At 38.9% G+C, this 26000-nt stretch overlaps 1 protein-coding gene across 5 annotated transcripts in view; it reads left to right on the forward strand.

Annotated features, from left to right (window-relative positions):
* LRBA (LPS responsive beige-like anchor protein) overlaps nucleotides 1-26000 on the forward strand; it is a 539428-nt gene that overhangs the window by 418361 nt on the left and 95067 nt on the right. For all 5 annotated transcript variants that reach the window (XM_084768541.1, XM_084768543.1, XM_084768544.1 and 2 more), the window contains one exon: nucleotides 2095-2247. In XM_084768541.1, the coding sequence (XP_084624667.1) occupies nucleotides 2095-2247 (153 nt within the window). The remainder of the gene's footprint in view (nucleotides 1-2094; nucleotides 2248-26000) is intronic.

The following is a 26000-nucleotide window of genomic DNA, read 5'->3' on the forward strand; positions in this document are numbered from 1 at the left end:
GAAAGCCAGTCTTCTCCTCATACATAAGCACCCTGCCCACCCTCACCATATGCTGTCTTGTTCCTGCCCCACACTGCCATCCTTTCCCCTTCCCTCCAGGTTGGATAAAGCTACCATAGGGGGCTGGGCGTGGTGGCACACCACCTTAATCCCAGCACGAGGGAGGCAGAGGCAGTCAGATCTCTGTCATTTTGAGGCCAGCCTGGTCTACAAAGAGAGGACAGCATGGCTCTGTATAGCAGAGAAACCCTGTCTTGAAAACAAACCAAAAAGAAAAAAAGAAAAAACCTACCATAGATTTTAAGAAACATGTTTCATTAATCTTTGGGAAAATCATATACCTACCTCTTCTTTAGCTTCTATTTTTCTCTGTCAGTAAATCTGTTAGGCTGGCGTGTGTGTGTGTGTGTGTGTGTGTGTGTGTGTGTGTGTGTGTGTGTGTGTGTGTGTGTTTTATTATGCCCATGTGGAGGTGTGAGGACGGCTTTTAGGAGTCAGTTCTCTCTCTCTCTCCACCATGAATCCCTGGGGATGTCAAACTCAGGTCTTCAGGCGTATACAAAGAGAACTTTTACTGTTCAGCCATCTTGGGAAATTGCTGTTTTTTAAAGTCAGGGATTTATGACACAGCCTACACTGGCTCCAGCTTACTGCGCAGTCTAGGCTAGCCTTCCCCTCCTGGTGACATGTCTGTCTTCCATCCGTTTTCTGAGTTCTGGAGTTGCAAGCACAGGCCAACAAGCCTGCCTTAACTTTTATCCAGTCTTTTATACCACTGCACCTTATAAAGATGGTACGAAGATTAAAAATGGTAAAGTTAATTAGAAATCCAAGCTCTAATCTAATATGCAATAACTATTAGCTTACACAAATATATTATTATTATTATTATTATTATTATTATTATTATTATTATTATTATTGCTTACATAAAATAACATGCTCTTGCCTTTTCTTTCCTTTTCTAATTAGAGATTAGAGTAACAGGCATGGCTTCCAAAGATGATGTTCTTAGAATTTTGTGTGTGAGAGCTATCTAATCTAAGGTTAAACCTTTAACAAGATTCTTCTTTTCTAAAAAAGTAATCATCACTTTAGAAGTCTTTCACGTCTAATGATCATACGTTGTGGGGCATTTGAAGGACAAGCTCATTCTGCCCTGCTTGGTTAATTATCATGATTGTAAACAAAAGATGTGCAAATCAAAGTCAAACAGCATTCCATGTGAACTGTGAAAGTGATAATAGCTTAATTCTTGCTAGATCTTTTTTCTCTGCTCTGGCAAGTTCATATTGACCTTGTCCAAAATCTGATGACCTCTCTATTTTACTACTGTTTGGAAATTTAGACCTGTGATAGCTGGCCCTGAGGGGGTTTCTGAAAGACCACTGAGGCACTGACCCATGTCAAGACTGGATTTCAAGTCTGCTCTACAGGACCTCTAAAAAAGTTACATGTGGGCCTCATCGCCACAAAGGCCTACCCAGCTGGATTTTCCTCCTTTTAAAATATTGGTTTTAGAGTCATTATATTTAATTCAATCAGTTTCTTATGCAGGTTGTTTTCTAAATGGATGATTTTGATCTTTCATTACAGTTATATCTTTAAAAATATGTTTTATGTGAAAATTACTGTTTATCTACAGCTAAAATGCAAGTAATTATTTTCCAGGTTAATAAAGAAACCACAGTAATAAAAATTTAGCTCTTATAACATAAAGATTATTTTGTGCTATAAATTCCACATATTTCACTTTAAAAATCTACATTGGGCTGCTATTTGTTATAACATGCAATCTCTGTTTATATATTGGGATCTTCAATTATTTCTTGCTTATGTGAATTTAAGGTTTTTGAAGTTTTGCAGTGTGTCCTGAAGGAAAGCCTGTGGATGTGTTTATTAATATGCTATGTCCTCTTTCCTGGTTACAGTCTTCTTTCTCAACAGAAAGTTGGTGACAGAACAAAGAAAAAAAAAAACCAAACATATTGTTGTTGTTGTTCTGTGTAATGGGAAATAATCAGATCATGTTACATATATCTAGCCCACATCCCATGTTTTATGATGTAACAATTTTTTTTCATTTTTATATAGGAACTGATTCCTGAATTTTATTATCTCCCTGAGATGTTTGTCAACTTCAATAATTATAACCTTGGAGTGATGGATGATGGGACAGTGGTGTCTGATGTTGAACTTCCTCCTTGGGCCAAAAGCTCAGAAGAATTTGTTCGCATAAACAGATTGGTAAGATAGTAATCATCTGCTCTGTCATGTGTTGATGTAAAACATTAACCCTTGGCTGTCTGAACACCGCTGTAGCTGAGAGAACTGCCTGTCCTATTCTGTATTAACCGAGTGCTCTACTGACTGCCGTATAGCTCATGAAAACAGCATTGAATTCAAAGGGTAACGGTTTGTTTCGTGCAGAATTTAGGTTGCTTTTCACGTGTTCTTGATCGTTTAAAACCACAAGCAGGTAGTGATAGAGAACGGGAGCCCTGACAAAGAAGGGCCGTGCTGCCCTGCAGGCTAGCCGACCACAGGGCATGTTAGTAACAAACAGCATCTTCAGCTTACATCCTGCACATGCAGTTTGAAAGAAACCTTCACACTGTATGTCAAGTTTTAAAAGTGCCTCCTGTGCTTTAAAAACACAGTAATTTCCTCCATTACATGTTTTATGAGAAAATTGCAGTTACTCTTTTTTTTTTTTTTTTTTTTTGCCTTTAAAGTTTTACAATAGTTTGGAATGAATGAGTATTCTCAGTATTTAAAAGTGTTATCTTTTCCTTTCCCCATATTAAAAATATAATTTCTGGTTAGAGATAGCTTAGCAGTTAAGAGCATTTATTGCAGAAGACCCAAATTCAGCTCCTAGCACCCGCATGGTGGCTCATTACCGTCTGTATCTTCAGTTCAGTGGGCCCAGTGCGCTCTTCTGACTTCCAGGGGCGCCAGGCACACACGTGCTGTTTAAAGCACACACTGTGCTGAAAACAGCACACTAGTGTCCTCGCCTGTAATTTCCTCCATTACGTGTTTTATGAGAAAGTACAGTTCTGTTATTTTTGCCTTTGAAGTTTTATAAAAGTTTGGAATGAATGAGTAGTCTCAGTATTTAAAAGTGTTGTCTTTGCCATTCTCCATATTAAAAATATAATTTTGAGCTGTGGGGATATGCCAGGTGCATACATGCATACAGGCAAAATAATCAAGCCCATAAAATAAGTAAATCTTAAAATTTTTTTAAATATAATTTTAATTATCTGGTGTTTTTATTTTATGATTAAACAAAAAAAAATACATTTGGGTTTTCCAGGTAGCATTCCTTATTCTTCATACCAATAATTATATTTTAACTTTATCTTCCAGATCCTAATTAATCCCACTATTACTGACATGTAACATTTTATACAAAATAAATATACTTTAGGGCAGTGGAAAGATAGACCTCAGAATTAAGCCAGTCTTCCCAATCATGGGTCGATCACATTGTCAGTTATGGGTCCATCACGTTGTTGGCAAGTTAGTACTGCCCTTGTTTTTTGTTTGTTTTGGTTTTTTTTTTTATAATTTTACATTTTTGAATATAAAATTCTAATTTTGTATGTGATATACCTCTATTATTCTCAGGTTACAATATGTCAGAAGATAATAGTTAGTGTTCATAATATATCACTCGAATATTGTTTGTGATACATAAAACATCTTACTCATACTGCAAGCATTTCTAAGATTCTCACGGTTCCTTTGACTAGTGTGAGAGAGTCCAAGGCAAGGCTTAGCTCTGAAGGATGCTGACGGCCATGCCAGCCACCCAAGCATGACCGCGCCTGCGCTGTGCTGCTGACCGCGCCTGCGCTGTGCTGCTGACTGCGCCTGCGCTGTGGTGCTGACTGCGCCTGCGCTGTGGTGCTCTCAGGAACATACTGAAGCTATTGTTACATGTCCATTCGTACGGTGACTCCTTTTTATCTCTGTGTTCCTTCTTTTAGAGTAGATTCATTGGTCTGTAATCATATAAAATCAACATTAAAAAATAAATTAAAAAAATCAACATTAAAAAATACATACGCCTTAGCGTCAATAAATTCATTCAGTTTAAACTCACTACGATCCAGCTTCAGAATGTTTCCTTAGCTTCAGAAAGTTTTCTTGGGCAACTCTACATTTAACCAGCAGTCCCAATCCTTTCCCAGACTGCCATGCATTGTATCTCTGCTGTTTTGCTTTTGTAGAAATTTAAATTAATGGCATCATAAAATATGCTGTCTTCTTTTGCCTGGCTTCTGTGACTTCGCGTGTTGTTCTGTTTTGTTTTGTTTTGTTTTGTTTAAGAGCTATCCATGTTGCTACAGATAGCAGTAATTAATTTCATTGTATTGTTATATGCTATTATATAGATATACCATATACTAGTTATTTTAGCAATTAATGAGTATTGGTAGGGTTTTTTCGTGTTTGGGGGTATTATGAGTATTGGTGTACATGATTCAGGATGAACATGAGGTTTGGTTTTGTTCGAGGAGTTTTCTGGAAATGGAGTTATTCCTGGGAATATATTACCAATGTGCTCTGGTGCTTGTCTTCCTACCAATGTTTCAAGTTTGAGTTTTTCTCTGTCTCTCACAAGGCTTGCTATTGTCAATATTATGCACTTAATATATTCTAGTAGGTCCCTGCTGTAATTTACACTGACTGCTCTTATGGCCAACAATATTTAGCATTTCTTCTACAAACTCGTATGATCTTTGATGAACTATGTCTTCTATTTTTATGTTGGACTCTGTTTTTGTGACCAAAATATGTAAAAGGTTTTTGTGTAGTCTTACTAACAGTTCCATAATCCAAAAAAATGTTTTGAAATATTTTCATCTACTTCCTGGCTTATCTTTTAACTTTATAGTAGTGCCTTTTGAATGTAAAATATTTTAAGTGGCAGGAGGACTGAAGCTTAATACACTCCCAACATGACAAAAATATTAAACATCCCCCAATTCTTGAGGATATATAATATTAAAAATATTATTTTTGCTAGGCAGAGGTGGCATATTTCTTTAATTCCAGCACTCTGGAGGCAGGGATTAAAGGACACAGGCTGATCTCTTGAGTTTGAGGACAGTTTGGTCTACAGAGCGAGTTCCAGGACTACGTGAAAGAACCCTGTCTTGAACTTCTCCTACCTCAAAAAAAAAAAAAAAACATTTTCTAATTATTTTATTGTTGACTGCTTTCAGAAATACTATGTAAAAATTTAAGTTTCAGGTTAGGGCTATAGCTCACTGGTAAAATACTTGGCTAACAAACGTAACACTTTTAGTTGAGGCCTAACCCCATACACTTAAACATCTATAAAATGAAAGTTTAGATTTCAAGGAATCTAGCTGTTTTCTAATCATTACCATAATTACTGGTTATTAACAGTGAAAAGAAGTTTGTTAATATCTTTGTTTAATTTTGAAGTTTTAAAAGGCATTTGATAAGCTCAGTTTCATAATTTTGGCAGTATTTTCACATTTAAGAAACACTAACTGTGTGAACTGAAGTAAGTCATCTTTCTGAAAGCAGCACTGCCACCCTTGCCCTACAGGTTCCACCTGCAGAGATTCAGGTCTGTTTGGGAGAGGTTTCTTTACCTTTTCTTTTTTTGGTACGGGATCTTATGTCTTCCTGACTGGGCTCTGTGTAGTCAAGAAAGACCTTGAACCTGTCCCTCCTGTCTCTATCTTCTGATGGTAACATTATAAAATACATGACATGGTTGCCTCATAAAGTGCAGGGGCTCTTCAGGCATGCTAGGCGGACTACCAAGTGAGCTATATGTAAGCCCATGGAAAATATTTTTTAAGGACATGAAGAAAAATAAATTTGTACATTTCTAACTTAGCAAATCATCTTTCAGTGGGATTTGAATTTTTGCTGCCCATGCTTTAAACTCAGAATGAAGATGAAATAATATACAAAATAATATTTTGTTCTATTGGTTATGCATTTACTAAACTTAGCAAGTTTACTTAACAATTATAATTTTCCCAGCGATTCCTACTCCCATGAATTTTATTCAAATCTTTACATTTAATGTTCCAAATTAAATTATATTTCCCAAACAAAGCCAAATAAAAATTCACTGCAAATTAAATGTAAACATAGTGTATAGTTGAATATCTATCACAATATAATTCATAATTGCAAAAAATTGATTTTTTTCACATGTCTTTATGAAAGAATTTAATACCTTATTCATTCTAAAGCAATCTGTGTGCATCTGTGGAGAACAAAGCTTTCCGCAATGCAATGCATGCTGGTGCACTTTATAATTTCTTTTAACTTTCTATCGGTGTCTGAATTGCTAGTGGTATTTTATGTAGCTGTTAGCATGTTATCACATAAGGTCTATCCTGTCCTCTTTTGGTTTACCTCTGCACGTCCACAGATTTTATGCAATGATTTTAGCTCATGAAATGCATACTACTTTGATCTGTGACCTTTTTGTGGTGCTAATCGGGTTCCTGATATCATTATGCCTTACTCATTAATCATATTTCCTGCAGCCCGTCAGGCAGCCAGACAGCGCAAGCCCCTGTTTCTAGCCCTCTGTTGGCAGGTTTCTGCTTTTCCAGATTATTACAGACGATACTTTGGCTTCTCATAGCCAGAGCCACATCAAGCTGTGTATTACAATTGAAGTCAGATGGTCCTCAGGTTGAGCAGGGATATAGTGTTGCAGCTGTCTATCTTCTGGAACAGGCCAGCACTCAGAACAGATGATCTGTAGGGCAGTGATAATAAAAGACTGTACAGCACTCAGTTGGTAGCTGAGGATCACAGAATAATTAACTGACATACTTAATTTAAGATACCCAGTATTTCTTCTTTAAGTATTTGGTTGCTCAAATAGTAACTCAAGGGGATTGGGTATTTTCAGTATCATACCATTTTCTTGGTGGACCAGTAATGTTACATGCTCTACTTTTATGTTCTGACCGTAACTGCTGTCTTAGCTAACATTTTCTAATGAAGATATAAATGTGGGATTGGTAGACTGGTTAAGTGATGCCCTCTATACAGAAGACAATGTTTTCCATGTTTTGTGAGGAAAAGCCACCTAAGTTTACTCTTAGATAAATTATATTCTCTTTGTACTAAACATATGGAATCCAGGTAAAATTTTAAAAATTCAGTTACATCCCTGAGATTAATCCGTTTTACCTGTATTAGGAAGACTAATTATTCCCAGTGTTGCTTAGAAATATAAATGCAAAGCAGACTTTCATACTTTTATATAAAAATTCTATGTGTTTAGAATGCTCAGCGTTTATCAGTAGTGAACCTATATTACATGGCCTCTCATCTTGTCAGATCTTAAGTTGAATAAGAAACAAGAAACATATACTGAGAGCAGCAATGAGAAGACTGTTTCTCAAAGTTTTTGGTATGGACCATTTTGTGTAGCTTCTGGGTAGAGACTATATTGCACTGTGCTAACAGCGATCAGTGCAGTTAGCATGCGTTTGTTTGGGTACCTATCTGTGGACCAGCACTATTGGACTGCACTAGTAAACCAAAAGTACCCCCAGTTTCTTTGGAGATTACTTCCTCTTTGATAGTTTAGCATGGTTAGTGTTTCCAGGCCTCCAGATAGCAAGAGCTAACACATGCCACATGGTGCTGATGGAGTCTTGACCGGTCAGTAGCACATTTGGGTATCTTCTATAGATTTTGTTTTCTCTACTGCTTCCCAACAGTCACGTGGCAATCAGCTGTTTGAGAAGTTAAAGAAAATAAATGTCTTGCTACTTCTCCAATATCGACCAAGGATGTACAAACAAATTGAAAGTTTTTTTTTTCATACTCTCTTTGACAGAAAATAGAAATTACAGATTTTGTTTCTACAGAACCCTTGTAGGGTTTTTCTTTCCCTATCTGTTTCTACAATTTAAATCTATTTACTTAAACCAGCAGAGATCTTATATTTCTGATTAAGTTAGATCAATCTTTGAAAACTTCTCTCTTTGAACAGGAAATGTACGATTTTCAAGTGATGTTGGAAGGCTAGAGAGTAAGAGCCACATGGCCCTGGTGAAAACCTCAAGCAAGTAGCAGTTTAAAAGCCTGCTTCTTGTAGACTGTATTTTTTTTCTATTTTTGACCAATGAACTGCAGGAGCTTACGTATTTTTCATATTGTTACTTTTCTAGTTGCCTTTTCACTTGCCGCGTTGAAATTTAGGTGAACGAGAATATAAACAGCCATGTGGTCAGAATGATTTTCAGTCAGATGTCCTCCACCTTAGAAAACTATGTGAAATTGGAAAAGTAATTTAACTTACTAAAGTTTGTTTTGAGTCGTGTTATATAATTGCAGTGGAAGGTTTGGATAACAAAATAACTGTACAAAAGCAGACAAAAGCACTTAGTATGCAGGCCTGACAGCCTGAGAGCTGGGCCCCTGGAACCTATGAGGAAAGGAAAGGATGACTCTCAAAAGTTGTTTCTAACCTCTACGTGAGAGCTGTGGTGTGGGTGTGTGCGCGTACACCCCCCTACACACACACACACACACACACACACACACACACACACACACACACTTTTTAAAGTAGACATACCATGTGATACTTTATTCTTTCTTTCCAAATTTGTTAACAATCTTGCATGAAAAGCCAATGCAGTCGATAAAACGTTTGGGTTTGCGGGCGTGGTGTGAGGCAGTGGCTACTGATGTTGAGGTTCTAGCTCTGGTTCTTGTGTGTCTTTGGGAGAATAAGGACGAGGAGGAGGAGAGAGTGGAACAAACAAGGTCTTACTACTTAGCTCTCATAATCCTCCTGCCTCCGACACCTGTAGTGCTGGGATTATGGGCTTGCACCATCATGACTGGTCTGCTTCTATTGGTAAACCAGGATAAACTGAGTCAGAAAAGCACCATGTCAGTGTGCCTCAAATCCTTGTGGGCCAGAGCACATTTCAGAGAGAGTCGATCTACTAGATATTCACTTGTTTTAAAAATAAAAGTCTAGTAATTTGAGAAAAGTAGGAGAAATAGACTGACTGGAAGAGATGAACAGGAACCCTAGCATCTGAACTGAGTAGGAGCCACAAAAAACAGAAAGTCTTGTGGTACTAGAGGCTAAAAGACCCAAGTCCCTTAAGGCTTGGCAGGTGGTTTCCTTTTGAAGGTTGTGAGGGAGTTTTCTACTCAGACATCTCTTGGCTCTTACATGACTCTGTTCTCCTTGCATATTCTCCTGTGATCCTCTTTCTGTGCATATCTCGGCATGGAAACTTCCCCTTACACAGGTGTGTCCTCAGACTGGAAGTGCACATTACTGTAGTATGACACACCTTCAGCAGCTGTGCTGTTTTCACATGAGGCGTCTTGTAAGGTCCACATTACTGTGGTATGACACACCTTCAGCAGCTGGGCTGTTTTCACCTGAGGCGTCTTGTAAGGTCCACGTTGTTGTGGTATGACACACCTTCAGCAGCTGGGCTGTTTTCACATGAGGCGTCTTGTGAGGGGCTGTGAGATGGACTTCAGCGTATGAATTTTGAGAAGACACAGTTCAACCTGTAAGTTAGATGAGCAAAGGTAAAATTACAAACAAAAGTAAAAGCATGTTAAAGCTTTAAATATAGAGTTGAACCTATAAACCTAGAAGATAATGCAGAAGAACTTTGTGGTCCTGAAAGAGCAAAGAGTTTTCAGGAAACAGAAATTAAAATGTGAATACTACTTGAATAACATGTTCCCTTTTCACTCAGCGACATACTTTGTGAGAATTCACATGATTTTTTTTTCTTTACTTATTTGATGGAAATCACTGCAGCTGCTGTCTGACTGTGAGCTTACATTTCTCTTGTTAGCATAGGTTTATTCAGATTTTCTATTTTTCATGAATTGATTTTAATAGTCTGTGTCTTTCTAAGTTGTCTGTTTATGGGTATAGCATTTTTATAACAGCGTTTTCTCATTGTGCTATCTCTGAGGTTTGTATAATAGCACCCCAGTCCTGCTCTTTGGTAACTTATGTCATCTTTTTTCTTAACCACATATGCTAACACTTGTTGATTTGTTAAACTTCTTAAGCCCCCCCCCTTCGTATTCCACTGATTTTTCTGTTATGTTTCTGTTTTTTCTCTTCCATTGAGTTTCTTTTAAACCTAGAAAACCCAACAGGTGGTTTTGTTCTTTTCCAATAGCATTTTTGATATCCTCTAATTTCATTTCATGTGTAGTTTTGGTAGTGGTTTATATATTGTGTTTCCATGCTGTCACTCTTCTCAGAACATTTCATTATTTCATGAAAGGTTTCTTCTGGTTTTTTTGTTTTTTTGTTTGTTTGTTTGTTTGTTTGTTTGGGAGCAAGTGTGTTGCTTAATTTTCAAATGTTTTTTATTTTTTCATATTTTTCCTTTTTATTTGCATGTTCAATTTCATTGCAGTTGGCAAGCATGCTATGTTTTACTTAACACATGGATTTTTATAAATCATCATATACTTGAGAAAAATTAAATTCTGCTATTTTTAAGGTATTCTATAATGGTCAATTAATCAAATTGGTCTAATGTCTTCACGTATTTTATATATATATAAAATCTTGATTACCTAATGTCTGCAAGTATCGAAGGCTCCTATTCTGTAAATTTTTTCCTTGTGTAGTATTGGCTTCTGTTGTTATAGATTCTTTGTGGCTGCTGGAATAACCCACTACAAGCATCTAGTACTTTATAACAGCAGTCTTTTTTTTTTTTTTTTTTTTTTTTTTACTGTTCTAGAGGCTGGAAGTCTGAGGTCAGTACTGATTTCTTCTCTGTGTTCATACTGCCTTCCCTTTAATAAAATCCCTCCCACCCCACATGGATATTGCTATTATGTTTAGAGTTCTTCCTTACACTTCAAGATACCGGAATTATCTTCCCACTCCAGAATACTAGATTTAATGGCTTTGCAGAGTCATTTCTTCATTTACATTTCTAGGGATTAGGAGAACTGGTAACTTGACAGTGGTTGGGGGTGTTGAGTTTGTTACAGTACTAACAATTGTTGTGTATTACTGATAAATTCAGAATTATTTTGTCATAATGGTCCACCTTAGTTCCTAGGTTGTGTATTTACTTACTTACTTACTTACTTTGAGGCAGGGTCTTACTTCTGATGGGCCTGGAACTCATTACGTAGACCAGACTAGGCTTGAATGTAAGGTCTGTTTCCTTTGTCTCCTGGATGTTGAGATTAAAAGTGTGCCCACCACACTTGGTCCCTCAGCATTTTTGTTTTTATGTTAATAGGCTGATGTTAGTAGGACCACTCTTGTTCTTTAATAACTGTTGTTTGCATCATAAAACTTTTCCATGTTGTAACTTACAACCTGTTTAGGCATGAATTCTTTTGTTTTGTTGTTGTTTGTTTGTTTGTTTGTTTGTTTGTTTTGAGACAGGGTTTCTCTGTGTAGCCTTGGCTGTCCTAGACTCACTTTGTAGACCAGGCTGGCCTCAAACTCAGAGCCATCCACCTGCTTCTGCCATCTGAATGCTGGGATTAAAGGTGTGCGCCACCATGCTCAGCTGGCATTAATTCTAAAATGTGGAGTTTTCCATAGGTAGCAAATTGTTAGGTAATATTATTTATCCAGAATAGCCTTTTGATCAAAGTGTTTACTGATTTAATTCTGTGGTTAATAGAATTCATGTCTGTAACTTTCTTTAGTCTTGTTCTTTCCTAAGCATCTTTTTTGCTATTAAATAGATACTTATTTCTACCAATTTCTTATTTAAAATCTGTTTCAGTCCTTTTTTTCTTTTCTTTCTTTTTTTGTTGTTTGTTTGTTTGTTTGTTTGAGACAGGGTTTCTTTGTATAGCCTTGGCTATCCTGGACTTGCTTTGTAGACCAGGCTGGCCTCAAACTCACAGGGATCCCCCTGCCTCTGCCTCCCAAATGCTGGGATTAATTGTTCTGGTCCTTTGAGATGGGGCCTTGTTGTGTTTCCAGGCTAGTCTCAGAATCCCAGACTAAAATCACCCTTTGTCTCTGCCTTCTGAGTGGTTGGAATTACAGTGTGCAGTGCTACAGCTATAAATGTAAAAGATCTTAGTGTCCGTGTCAACCTCTGTGTCCTGTAGGAAGTAATGCCTGGTACTTAACTCGAAGCAGGCATAGTTACGTGGGAGAGATCCCTCTTTCCAGCTCTGTTGAGAACACATTGTCATGTGTTCGCTTTCTGTGCTTCCCCAGCCTTGCGTTGACTCTGTTCCTTCTGTTGAGCTTTATAATCAGCAGACTGACGTAATTCATTTCAGCACAGTTTCTAGTTAGTCAATTCTTTCACTAAATTCTTTTGAAGCACCTTGATTTACTGATATCAGAAAAAGGAAAAAGGAAAAAACAACAACACTGTGATGATGTGGGGTTCCTAGAGGGAATGTGAAGGTCTCTGGAGGTTAGGAAAGAAAGAGGAAGTAGAGGGGGTGGGAGAAGGAAAAGCAGCTTATAGTGCATCCCCATGCTGTTTTGTTCTTAATCTTCAAATGAATTATCACAGAGTGTGCTGCCAGGTCTGGCTGGAAGTCGTCTTTCCTGCCAGGGCCTGATTATAAGGGCTGGAAATGAGGAGTAAAACTAACTGGCTCACACCGTGCGACTGGAAGTAGAATCCACAGAGGAAGGCGTGCTCCCACCTCGCTTCCAGTGGGGGCTCTTGTGAGGCCTGGAAGAAGCATCTAATTCCTCCTGACCCCGCTACACCTACTGCTGGCGCCTTGCCCTGTCGCTACAGCAGTCTGCCAGGAAAGCAGTCTCCGCTGCAGTTTGGTTCTGCGTTAGATGCTTTCATGCAGCTCTGCACAGGGTTACCCAATAAATGACTGCTTGCTGTCGTATCTATGTCTATTTGATCTGCCCGTAACTGGTGCACATCCAACACATTTTTCCAGTGAAGAATTTTGTATATGCTGGCAAACTTCCTTGAATGTGGTAGCCAGAGAATGACCCTTTTAAAAAATAGAGTATTGCCACATACTTTGCTTTCCAGTATGACTGAATTTTTAATGTCTGGTTCCTTTCATTCTATTTTAGAACTGTGATAGAATATGACTATTCTAAAGGGGTACATATCAAAAAAATCTTGTAATGCTAGGAAACAACAACTAGTTGTGTGTGTTGGCTCTGTTTCTTAACAATTAAACTTTATTATACAACTCGGCTGTCTTACACAAGAGGGGAAAAAAGTTAAAGGGAAACAAGAGTGAACCTTCCGGTATCCGTTCCACGGGACGGGTCCCTAGGTGTCTCTGGCCTGCGCGCTGGTCTGGCCTGTTTGCTGATCCTTTTCCCAATCCATGTGCACTCAGGCTCCGTCTGAACCTGCTGCCCCTCTCGTCCTCTCCACCTGCCTGTCTCTCACGCGCAAGGGCCCGGTCTCCTCCTCCCATCGAGGGTCCATTAGAAACACAATAGTCCAGGTGGAGTCCCCTAGTCTACTTTCTGGATTCCAGGCCCAGGATGGCTCCACCCAGTCTATCTCAATGTTAACCTCAGGGAGTGTCCATGGTGTGTCCAAGGGCAAAGCCAGCCAAGACTGCTTTCACCTGTGACAAAGCTTACAATCCTTCCCACATATGTGTATATCACATACATGAAAAAGCACATTATTTTCTCCCCTTCACAGTTACTCCAAATGTTCCGACAGCTTCTGTACAAGGTACATATTCTGATCCTTCTTTTTCAAATCCTGTGTAGTGGGGAACATGCCAAGGTTAGAAAAGATTTGGGGAAGCCCATGACACATGGCCCGTCGTGTTGGGAAATGCCGTCATCTATAATCCTTGCTTTGGGCACTGATTGGCTCAGCAGTTTCAGAAGTTTTAGTTCAAGGGTGGCTGAGTTACCTGACTGCGGTCTGAGGTAAGCAAACAATCATGGTGACAGGAGCCTGTGGGTGGGCCTGCTTATCTCATGGCTGTGAGGAAGCAGAGACAGGAAGGGTCAGGGACAAAACACCTATAGACATGCTTCTGATGACCTTCTTCTATTGTGGCCTCATCCCTAAAATTTCCAACATACCCAAAATTGTGTCACCAGCTGGGGTCAAAAGCTCCACATATTAGCCTGTGGGGGATTTCATATTTAAACCATAACAAATACGAAATTCAGTCGGGTCTATTCTTATTAACATTTTAACCTCTTAGTATGCTTTCTCCTTCCCTCTTCCTCTCCTTCATAAATATATGTATACAAACATAAACATACCCGGGCTATGTATACATATACACACATAGTATTTTAATAAAATCCTTTAATCGTAAGCTATGTGCTTCATGGTCTTACCCCTAGACTCTTAGAAATAGTTATGTGCCCTTATATTACTACAGTTATCTATTTCTTAAATCTATGTTGATAAAATACTTTTCTCTAACATGTTCCCCATATATCAGTTTTGTGAGTTGAGCAAATAACACTTTTATAGAATTCTGGCTCCCGATGCAGGGTACAGTACAACTTATTACGTTTAGATATTATACAGATACTTAGAAGCTACTTTACCTGTAACTATTAGGGTTAGTTTCCATGGGTGTCCATAACGGAGTACTTCAAATTAGGGAGGTAAAATAACAAAGATGTGTAGAATCATGGTTCAAGACATCTGCAGGAACTTGCTTCCTGTGAAAGCCACAGGGCAGTGTTAACTCCAGTCTCCCCACGCCGTCCTCTCTGCGTGTCTGTCTCCCTGCGCTCATTCTGTAGGACACTAGTCATGTTGGATTAGAGCCTCATTTTAAACCGATTACTTGCGTAAATAATCCGTCTCCAGGTAGGTCACATTCTGAGTTATTAGAGGTTAAGACACCAGCATATGGAGCCATGTTGAAGTGGGTATAACTCAGCCGCAGTAACCACTTAATTGCCTGTCTTCTCACAAGCGTGCTTTACGTTTTATCCTTATGTTAGTATTCATTAAGCTGTGTTACAGTTATTTAAATTCTCCTGTATACCAAAAATGACATATAATAGATTCTGTTTTGATCCTTTTAAAAAATAAAATGACAGAATTTATGGTTCCGATTCCTGGGAGAAATGCAATCTGCATCTCAGCAGCAGATGACTTGTTTATGTTTCCGTCAGGAACATCCTACAAATGGCCTACTTGGCACCACAGGGCCATATAAGTGATATCAAGATACTTATAAGATAGATACTCCCTAAATTGGAAAGTTTTACAATAATGTTTGAAAAATTTAGTGTTTATGTAACAGGAGAATTTACCCTTTGATGTGTCCATGTGACCCACATGAGCATGAATCTGTTGGTGTGAGATGCCGTGGCATGTTGAGAACCATACAGTAAGTGACACAAAATTGCCCACAAAGGACAGGCATTGTATTTCTATAAAATACAGGCAATTTCTGATAGCATAGTTGATTGATGCATAAAATATATGAACATCAATTATAAGGCATATTGTAAAGAATAAGTTTATTAAAGTTAAGCTGGAATTCCACAACAACAGGAGGGCCTAAATTTTTAAGTTCTAAAACTATAGTCATATTCACATAGAGTATGTTGTAATTTTCTAAATGGATAATGAAAACTACCCTGAATTATTAGCGTAGAGTCTGCCCTTCATGAATTCCTATATTACTTAGGAAAAACACATTTAATTATTTAAAGGCACAAGATAATTTTTTCACATAAACTATGTTTTGTACCAATCACAATAAATATTTTCCAGTAAATGCAAAACTTTCAGCTGGGCTTGTTGGCTCAGGATTGTCATCTCAGCTCTGCTGGAGGCTGAGGCAACAAGAGCACAAGCTCAGGGCCTGACTGAACGACACAGAGAATTCAAGGTCAGCCTACACACTTCAGTGAAACCTTGTCTCAAACTGAAAAGTTAAATGTGGAGTTGGAACTCTCAGGTCACACATTTGCATATGCAAGGTTCTGAGTTTGGTCCTCTGAACTATAGAGACAGCACAAACAGCCCAGGAGAGCCACTGGGCAAAAGTAAGGTCTCCCAGTTTGTGGCAGCATCTCTTTCTTCTTTTTATGGGACCAACAAAGGTACTCCGCCAGCTGGCTGACTTCCCTGGGCTCAGCAGCATTTTCCTGTGAGCATCTTTCACTACACCCCTCTTCACTCACTCTCACTACACAGGGTTTTTTATTGTTCTTCTTTCTAAATGAAACCTTCCCATGTTGTACTTGGCCCATAGTTCTGTTAAGACTAATCCTTTTGGGGGCTGGAGAGATGACTCAGTGGTTAATAGCACTGGCTACTCTTCCAGAGGACATGGGTTCAATTCCCAGCCTTTACATGGCATCTCACAGCTGTCTGTAATTCCACTTGTAAGGGAACCAACACTCTTATACAGACATACATGCAGGCAAAACACTAATGCACATAAAATAAAAATAAATAAATAATTTTCAATCTGATTCTTTCAGCAGGTACCATATTTCTGTCCTATCACAAGATGCCTGTGAAGAAAAACTCTTAACAAGCATCTTGTCTTAACTCTTTTGGCAACCTTTTTGTTCTTTGCACTAGAGAAGATAATAAAATGTATTTAGTGTATTTTAAGCTGTTCATTGTTTTAACGAGGCTTTGCTTAACTCAAGTTTCAGGTTTTTAAGAAGACTAACTGTGTCTTATTGAACAGTTAATATGTTCTACATACTGCAACAACAACAACAAAGAAACCATATGCAATGGTTAGGAAAATGTGGTTTTCTGTGTGGTCGCTGCATAGGTTTCTTGGGAAAGAATCACTAGGCTTGGTGCTTCAGCAGGCTTCTGAGGCCATGTCTGAGGCCATGTCTGAAGCCTTTGTTGCCACTTTATTTTACCGACAGCCACATGGAAGACATGGTAGTTGATCTACTAGGAAGGCATTAGTGTGAGCTTAGAGTGCAGGTAAGAAAACCACTGAAGCAGCTATGGACAGGATCAGAGGAAACATGGCAACCTGCATTTTAACAGAGGAGAGAGGGGATTCTGGAGTTAATGCCCATGTAATGATGACAGAGGAAAGGTGAAGGAGGTAATGTTGAGATTTCTAACATTCCTAGATGGATTATACTAACTGAAGTAGGTATTGCAGAAAAAGGAAGAAATAGGATTTTTGTTGTGGTTGTGGTGGGTTTTGTTTTGTTCAAATAGTCTCCCTATGTAGCCCAGATGGAACTCAAATTTCTGATCCTTCTGCCTTTGTATCCCAAGTGCAGATACGATAAGAATGTGCTGCCATGATATGGCCTTTTTGAAAAAGTAAATTTAGTTTTGAAGATGTTATAGCTGACAGCATATTTTAATATGGATTTAAAGTAGAATAAAGTAAGAAATCCTAAAACCTGTTTCAAATTACAGTCTTATAAGTATTCTCATAGATGATATCACCATATAATTGACTGGAGTCTTTATAACGTGTTTTCCTGACATTTTGACATTTTGACTAGTCACTGTGCAGCCTTGACTAGTCTCTAGCTAGCTGTGAGGAGCTAGCCTCATAGGCCTGCCTCTGCCTAACATTAAAGGAGCGCAGCGCGTGCCCCACTCGGGCTTATCACCTCACACTAGCCTTCGTTGTTTGGACCGCAGCAGTAGCTTCCTTCTAACGCTCTGGCCTCTGTGTTACATTTGATACACAGGTGATAAAGTTTTCCCAAATGAGCAGCACAAACACATTATTTGCTTGCAGTTAAACAATCATGTAAGTATACAATACGAAGTGGCTCTTGGCCTCAGTCTCAGGTAGGATTTCTCTGTCTGGTGGGTGGATGGTAGGGGCCTTATACATGATAAGCAAGTACTCCTGTACTAAGCCACAGACCTCTCCCTTGCTGTTCTCATCAGGACACCTCCCCTACACATAGAAATAAGGCCTGCGATACATCATCATAAAATTTTCCAACTTTAACGTTATTTTTAATTTTGTGTGTGTGTGTGTGTGTGTGTGTGTGTGTGTGTGTGTGTGTGTGTGTTGAATGAATGGAACCTGCCTTTTTTTTTTTTTTTTTTTTTTAGATTCTACCCATACATCCTTAGTAGCGTTAAGGCCCAAGCAGGGACGACTTCAGTTCTACTTGAGTCCTTCTGACATATATATATATAAATTGTGACTGCTGTCTTTTAATTCCATGCAATTGCAGATTTATTTTATTCTGCCATTTACTATCATTGCTGACCATTAGCCTCCTCAATTATCGTGGCCGAAACTTCATAATATTACAGTGAATATTTATTAATAGCCATACATACAACTCCAGTCAACTGAGATTAAACAACATAATTAGCATATTTAATTATTTTTATCATATGGTTTGCATTTTCATATCAATAATAATTATGTAAAATAATTTTATAAAAGCTTATGATCTAAGCATGATCTGTTAGCATGTATTACATATTTTCACTTTAAATGCTTGAAGACTGGTCAGATCAATTAGCTGGCTCTTGACCATGATTAAGTTATTTAAATTGTTGTCAGTAAGTAGAAAGTGGACATTGAAAAAAGCAGATGTTTTAAGTGTTATGATAGATTTAGAATAGTTACAGTATTGACTGATCACTTGGCCATTAAGGTCAGGGAATTGTTACATAAAAGGAGATTAAATCTTCTCTTCTGTGGGACCATAAAATAACGATTGGTAATAATTTCTCCATGTGAAAAATATATTCAGAAGGGAAATTTAATAGGTGATCCCTATGGCTGAGTTTCTTACAAGGGCATCTGAAGTTATTTATTACTCTGGTGAAAATATGTCCAGCCCACTCTTTAGGTAAAAGTGTCTGTAGTTCATGAATTAAATGTTCATAATCTGGGACTTGTTAAAACCTGAATTTTAACTCCAAAAATATTAGTGATTATAGAAAATTTTAGATCAGGTGCTATAGACATGAGGGAAAGATTCTATTACAATTTATGACTCTAAATAAAGGAAAGCAGTAAAAATTTTTGCCACATTTCTTTTATTCCAAAGTTCTAGTGTTTCATTCAGCAAATATTTATTGGCAGATATTGTTTGCCAAACATTGTGTCCAATCCTCAGAGTATACAAGGAAGAATCTGACAGCCTCACTGCCATACAGGAACTAACCGTAGACTAATAGAAATAATCAATATAAGCACAGTTCAGCTGCATTGGAGGGATGAGGTTGAGAAGCACTGAAGCTGGGTGTTGAAAGGCTAATTTTGCATCTTCTATGCTTGGAATTGTTTATCTTTCCCCAAATTTAATATCTTGTGAACCCTAATCCTCAGTGTGATGGTACTTGGCGATGGAGCTATGTGGAAATGATTGCATTTAGAGAAAAGTATAAGGAAAAAGCCCTCATGGTAAGTAATACTAGTACCCTTTATAAGAAAGGCACTACAGTTTGATTCCCAGCAGGCACATCAGGTGCCTCACAACCCACCTATAACAACAGTCCCGGGGAGCCCACACCATCTTCTGCATTCTGTGGGCATCTGCTTGCTCATGGTGCAACTGCATACACTCAGGCCCACACACACATACATAAAAATAAATAAATTTAAAAAGAAGCCACTCCCATTCTCTTTTTCTCTCCTACCATTATGGTGAGGCCTGAGGGAGAAAGGAGCTATACCCAGATCAGGAAGTTAGCCATAGTCACTCTCATCCAAAAAGAATCATGCTGCCTCTTTTTTTTTCTTTCTTTCTTTCTTCTCTTTTTCTTTCTTCCTTTATTTATTTATTTATTTATTTATTTATTTACATGGATATTTTGTTTACATGTGCCTGATCCTTTGGAGGCCAGAGGAGGCTGTGGAATGCCCTGAAACTGGAGTTATATACAATTATAAACCATCACGTGGGTTCTGGGAATCAAATCCAGACTTTCTGAAAGAGTGGCCAGTGCTCTTAACCACTGAGCCATCCCTTCAGCCCTCATCTTTGTTGTTGTTGGTGGCAGTGGTTTGTTTGTTTAACTTTTTGAGACAAGGTCTCTCTGTGTAGCCCTTACTGGCCTGAGAATCCATTAGAGCAAGCTGGCCGTGAATCCACAAAGATCTGCCTGCTTCTGCCTTCCAAGTGCTGAGATTAAAGGCATATTCCACTACATCCAGTTCCTGTGCTGGCTCTTAATATCAGAGTCCTGTTATGGAGCTACTGACTGTATTATGCTTTGCTACAGTAACCCAAGTTAAGATCATCCTTACATGAATATTTTAGACAAGACAGGCAAAGTATGCAAAGGCGTAGATTGTGTTAAAAGTGAAGGTTATGTGTAGCTAAGGTACATAATGTAAATCAGTAAGATTAGAAAGGATATTTGGAAATTTAACTTGCTAAAACACTAAGCTGCAGGTTAAGACATCTGAGGTTGTTTTGTTTTGTTTTGTTTAAGACTATCACTGTACATGGTAGCACTTAAGATCTCTGCTACTTGGAAGGCTGAGGCAGCTGTCTGTTCATTTAAAGCCAGTGAGGACTACATAGAAACATCCTCTCTCAGCACTCACTTCCTCTGGATAAATAAGAATAGATGAGGTGATTTGAATGAGAAATTTCCCCTGTAGGCCCAGTCATTTGGAGGAAGCATATCACTGGCTTTGAGAGTTCAAAGCCTTGCACCACTTCCAGTTTGCAATCTATGCTTCCTGCCCCTGCTGTCCTGCCCCCGCCCCCACCGAGATAGGTCCTTATGCCTATGGAACTATAAGCCAAAATAAGTTCATCCATAAATGGCTTTTGGTCATGAGGCTTTATCACAGCTATAGAAAAGCAACTAATACAGTAGTCATCAGATTCTTTTTAAAGAATTGTTATTTGGTGTAGAGAAAAGAAACTGAACACAAGAAAAAAAAAGTTAAAGTGTCCATTGACGTAATTAATTATGAGATCCTGAACTAGGGAAGTGACATGAGGAGTTAAAAATAAAATTTGAAGGTAAAAGTACCTAGTACATTACCTGGTATGTGCTATTGTTTACCACTTAAATCATAGCGAACTCCCTGTGGTTAAACTCATCACTGTAAAACAAACAAACTTCAGTGAGTACAGAGTACATGTGTATGATTGTCTTAGTCAGGGTTACTATTACTGTGATGAAACACCATGACCAAAGCAGCTTGAGGAAGAAAGGGCTTATGTTACTCACAGTTCTGTTTAACAGTTCACCATCAAAAGAAGTGAGAGCAGGAACTCAAACAGGGCAGGAACCTAGAGGCAGGAGCAGAGGCAGAGGCCATGGTGCTGCTTGCTGGCTTGCTCAGCCTGCTTGCTTAGAGAACCAAATGGCACCGCCCACAGTGTGCTGGGCCTTCCTCCATCAATTACTATTTTAAAAATGCTTACAGCTGAATCTTATGGTTGCATTTTCTCAATTGAGGCTCTTTCCCTTAAGCTAACTCTAGCTCATGCCAATTTGGCATAAAACTATTCAGGACAATAGTTTAGTTAGCTTGTACCACAGTACGTGATTTGTCTGGCCCATGGACTCCAATAACTTCTCGTTCAGTCTTACATGCTTTCTAGTCATCACTCTGTCTCACCCTTAAAACTATATCACCAACCTGAACGTAAGTAACCTTTTAGTGCTCTGCTGATCTTACTGCCTTTTTAGACTATTCACACCGTATCCTGGGGCTATAGCCATAACTTTTTACTGCCCATCTTAAGATTTACAGCTTTCATGTAGACCAGAATGTAGCAGTGAACGGTGGTGGACCGGTAAGCAGGTCCTGGATCTGAGGCTGATCTACCTGGGAGGTTATTGAACGATCCGCAGCCCTTCCTTCGCACTCTCCCTTGTCCTGTACACATCATCTCTGCTGGCATCCTAATTTCTAAACCTCGGTTAATATGGGGTCTCCACCACTATGGGTGTTGGAAGTGTAATATCAGTGAGAGTTGGCTTCCTAGCACTGCAAAGGAGGACGAGTGTGTCGCTCAAAAGAACAAAGGAATAGACAATGGGAGACAATGGGTTACGCTATAGGGGGCATTGATACTGTAGAACACGCCACAGAATGTTCCGGGTTTGACTTGGCGAGTTGTAGTAGAACATAATTTTCAGCCACATCACCTTGTTTTCTCAGAACACTCTTTGTCGTGCTTTGCTTTTCTTTAGTGTTGCCATGGAAGGATAAGGCATGAATGGGTGGTGGAAGTGATCACCTGGCGGAAGGAAGGTTGAGGACTTGCAGAGAGCTTCTGAGAGAGGGAATTGTTTTCCCTCCTACTTCCTGTGGGACAAGAAGGACTTGTGGCAAGAAGGAAAGTCGAGGCGTGTACAGGGGAGAGGTGCTGAGGACTGGCAGAACAGAAAAAGGGGCAGGAGAAGGGTTTGTTCACAGCTAGCAACAGGGTCCTGCTGAAGTGAAACAGTTCTAGGCTTTGGGCAAATATGAGAGAGTAGAAAAGGTAGGCCAGCAGGAGAGAATATGGGGCGGGATGTGGTAGAAAATACGAGAAGAAAATGAGGTAGATGTTCCTGGGAGAAAGCATCCTCATTCACAGTTCTCAGCAAATGCCCAAAGTGTAAGTCATCCAGAGAAAGGACATATGTGGTTTGATTTGCCAAGAAAATGGATGACTCAAGGGAAAGTATTATCTGTGGTTTGTTGCTCATTTTATATGTATGTATGTATGTATGTATGTATGTATGTATGTATGTGTAAATAATCTGGGGAGGTATCTCAAGACCTGTGCAAGCACACCTTCTCTGTTTAATATGTGATATTCAGACAAGAACCATACGCGAGTACTATAAAATACATCAAAGTTGGAGGCAGAGCTGTGGGTCAGGATGCTTTGTCATGCAGTGGAACTCCTTCCCTAGGCTTGTGAAGTGTGGAGCTGCTTTTCTGAGTAAGTTTTGATGCTGATTGTAAGTAGCACATTTATTCTCATGTACTACCAAAAAAAAAATGAATCGATAAAAGTACAAGTTAGACCTTAGTATTGACAGCAGATTGACATCGTGCCTTCGTTGCCTGAGCAGACTGTCCTTGCACCTTCATTGCAATGCCACAGCACTGGGCCATTCAACGCTGGGCCTGCCGCACTGAGGAGCTGACACATGACAGTGAGACTATGAGAGGAGACCATGGTGTGTTCTTTTCTCTTGATGAGAGTTGTAAAGAAGTAAAACGCTGAACACCAACTCTTCCTCTCCTACAGAAGTACTAAACGTGCAATTCTCCTAGCCCAGACACACTGCGTTTATAAAGCCTGGGTTCCAAGGCACTCTTTTGAGTCTTTCATAAAAATTTAAGTTGAAGATGCCGACTTTTCTACATAAACAATTTTCCTGGACCATGAATGGTTAAGAGTTCTTTACTTCCCTTTAATTTCCAGAAACTGTATAGTGCTATGTAGCTTTCTAGACTCAAAGGAATGTTTTACTTCTATTTTCTGGGATGATACAACTGTCTGTTGTAGCTGCTGGTCTCATGTGGCTAGGAAACATTTAAACTGTAACTGAGAGTGCCACGGAACTTTGTTTTACATTTTTACTGTCTTAAATCTAAATAGCTACATTTGACTAGACAGTGCCACAGTCAGCACAGCTCTTGGATTCAGTGGTTAATGATGGAGTCTCCGACTTCCAGGAATTTAGACTTGTATATGATATCTCTGGATTTGTTTAATCACTTTTATTCTATTTAACCTCACTTTCACCCTCCAACAGTCTTTAAAGATTGTATCACTGCTTATTTTCTGCTTCTCCTTCTTGAAATATAAATGTCTATCTTCTACCTACCTCACCATTGCGTTATGGAAGGAACAGCTTATTTGAGTTCCCAGAATCACAACTTGGGATGTTTTGACTTAGATGAATCCTTTCACCCATATCTGGCTTAGATGGTATTTGAATAAGACTGTACTCTAAAGCCATTTGGGATGAATTGAGACTGTTGGGGCTATGGAGTAAATGAGTGTATTTTCTGTGAAAAAAGGACATGAACTTGTGCAGGATTAGGGCAAATGGCTGTACATTGAATTCTGTTCCAAAGTTCTCTGTGGTGACTTAGTTTAAATCAGGGCATAAAGGTGAAGCCCTGATCCAAGAGAACTGATGACTTCATAAAAGAGAAAGAATCACCACAGATCTCTTTCTCCACATTGTGAGGACAGAGCCAGGAGATGACCCTCTGAGGCTAGGAGAGCAGGCCTGCTAGAGCCTGCATTCCAGAACTCCAGCCTAAATTGCTGTTGTTTAAGCCTCCCCGTTGGTGGCGTTTCTGTAGCCTGAGCAGTTTGAAATTCTCCATCTTGCTATTCTATTTCTGAATAATGACTCTCTCTCTCCCCCCCTAATACTTTCTGTAATCTAATTGTAATAACTGTCATGTCTAATTTTCCAAAGATAGCTTTTCATTGCACAGTTGCTTTATTTCTTCTGCTTCTTATTCTGATTTCCTTTCAAGTGCTTTTTGCTCAACTACTATACACATTGTTGGGACCATCTTAAATTTTACGTCCTTGAACTACATCACCCCTAATTTCAGACCCTCCCCCGTGTCCTGAATTCCCACATAATTTAGTCCATGATGTTTCTTGATTTTTAGTTTGATTTCTTTAATTACTTAAAATTCTTCTAGTGGTAGATTTTGGGATTTTGTCTTGGTGTTTTTTGGGTTTGTTTGGTTGGTTGGTTTTGGTTTTGGTTTTGTTTTTGCTTCTTAAGCTTAGAGATCTCTTATCTGTGATGTTGAGCGCTGAACTCAGAACCTTATTTTTGCTAGGACAGCATCTTACCACTGAGCTCTAGCCTAAGAGCTAGCAGGACTTCTTCACAGAATTAGTCTTAAATTATATTACTTCTGAGAAAATTTACTTACTCTGAGGCCAATGGAATTTATTGAACTAATTATACATTGCAGTTTATCAAATATACCAAGCCTTATCGTTGGAAAAGTGATGTGCTGAGTAAGCATTTTTTTAAATTTTAAAAATTATTTTGTGTATTTGGCATGCACGTATATATGTTTACCATGTAGTACCAGTGGTAGTTAGAAAAAGGCGTCAGATCCCCTGGAACTGGAGTTTACAGATGGTTGTGAACCATCATGTGGGTGCTGGAAATTGAACCTGGGTCCTCTGCAGGAGCAAGTGGTCTTAACCACTGAGCCACTTTTCAGGCCAGAGTGCTGAGTTATTGTCCTAAAGTTTAGAATGGACACTTCTTTAAGAGTGAATGTCATTGTGGCGTTTACCTTGTTCCTAACAAATGTAACATAGACTTCTTCCTAGTGACATTTCCAGCCTTCTCGAATGGAAGATGAATAAATATGAGTAAGAGTAATTTGAGAGTGTATTATTCCAGAAGTTCCTTTGAGGGTTTTATGTCTTCAGTTCTCTTTATTATAGGGACATTAATACACAGTATAAGAAATATTGATATGTATTCTCTTTGATTTTATTAAATTATGATCTATAAGAAAATTCACCAAGTCTTGATAAAATTTATAAATATATTTAACTGCTTTTTCTTTGTTGTAATTATTTTGGAATACTTTGCGAGATGCTGATCATTGTGAAACTGGCACAGGGACGCGTAAATGTATCTTCTCAGCAGAACTGCTGTTCCACAGTTAAATCCAGGCGTAATGTAATGTTGCTGAGCAAATTTAGTGTGCTGCATATTGGTTGTTGATTAATAACCCATTGGCAGTAGAAAGATGGCAGTGTTATTTTCAGGCAGGCGTGTGACTCAAGCTGCCAGTTTTCCTGTGGTTTCTTTATTTCTTTATCCCTTTATCCAGCTGCTGCTCCTCTGCTGTTGCCATATTTGCCCTCTGGCTCACAGGCTAGCTGCTCAGCTTCCCCTGAGAGTGCCGTTAATGCTTCCTTTTTATTCTGCTGGCTGGAATGCACTTGGCATCTTCAAGCTCAAGCCTCTCTTTCCTCCCTCCTCTTTCAGCAGACACCAGGCACTTAAGCAGCACTCAGCCTCCACCAGTTATCGGTAGGAGCTTTCAACCCCTCATTTCTGGTCTGGTAACTCAGCACACTGTCCCAAGGGAGC

The sequence above is a fragment of the Acomys minous genome (assembly GCF_964271855.1).
Source record: "Acomys minous genome assembly, chromosome: 19".
Taxonomy (NCBI): domain Eukaryota; kingdom Metazoa; phylum Chordata; class Mammalia; order Rodentia; family Muridae; genus Acomys; species Acomys minous.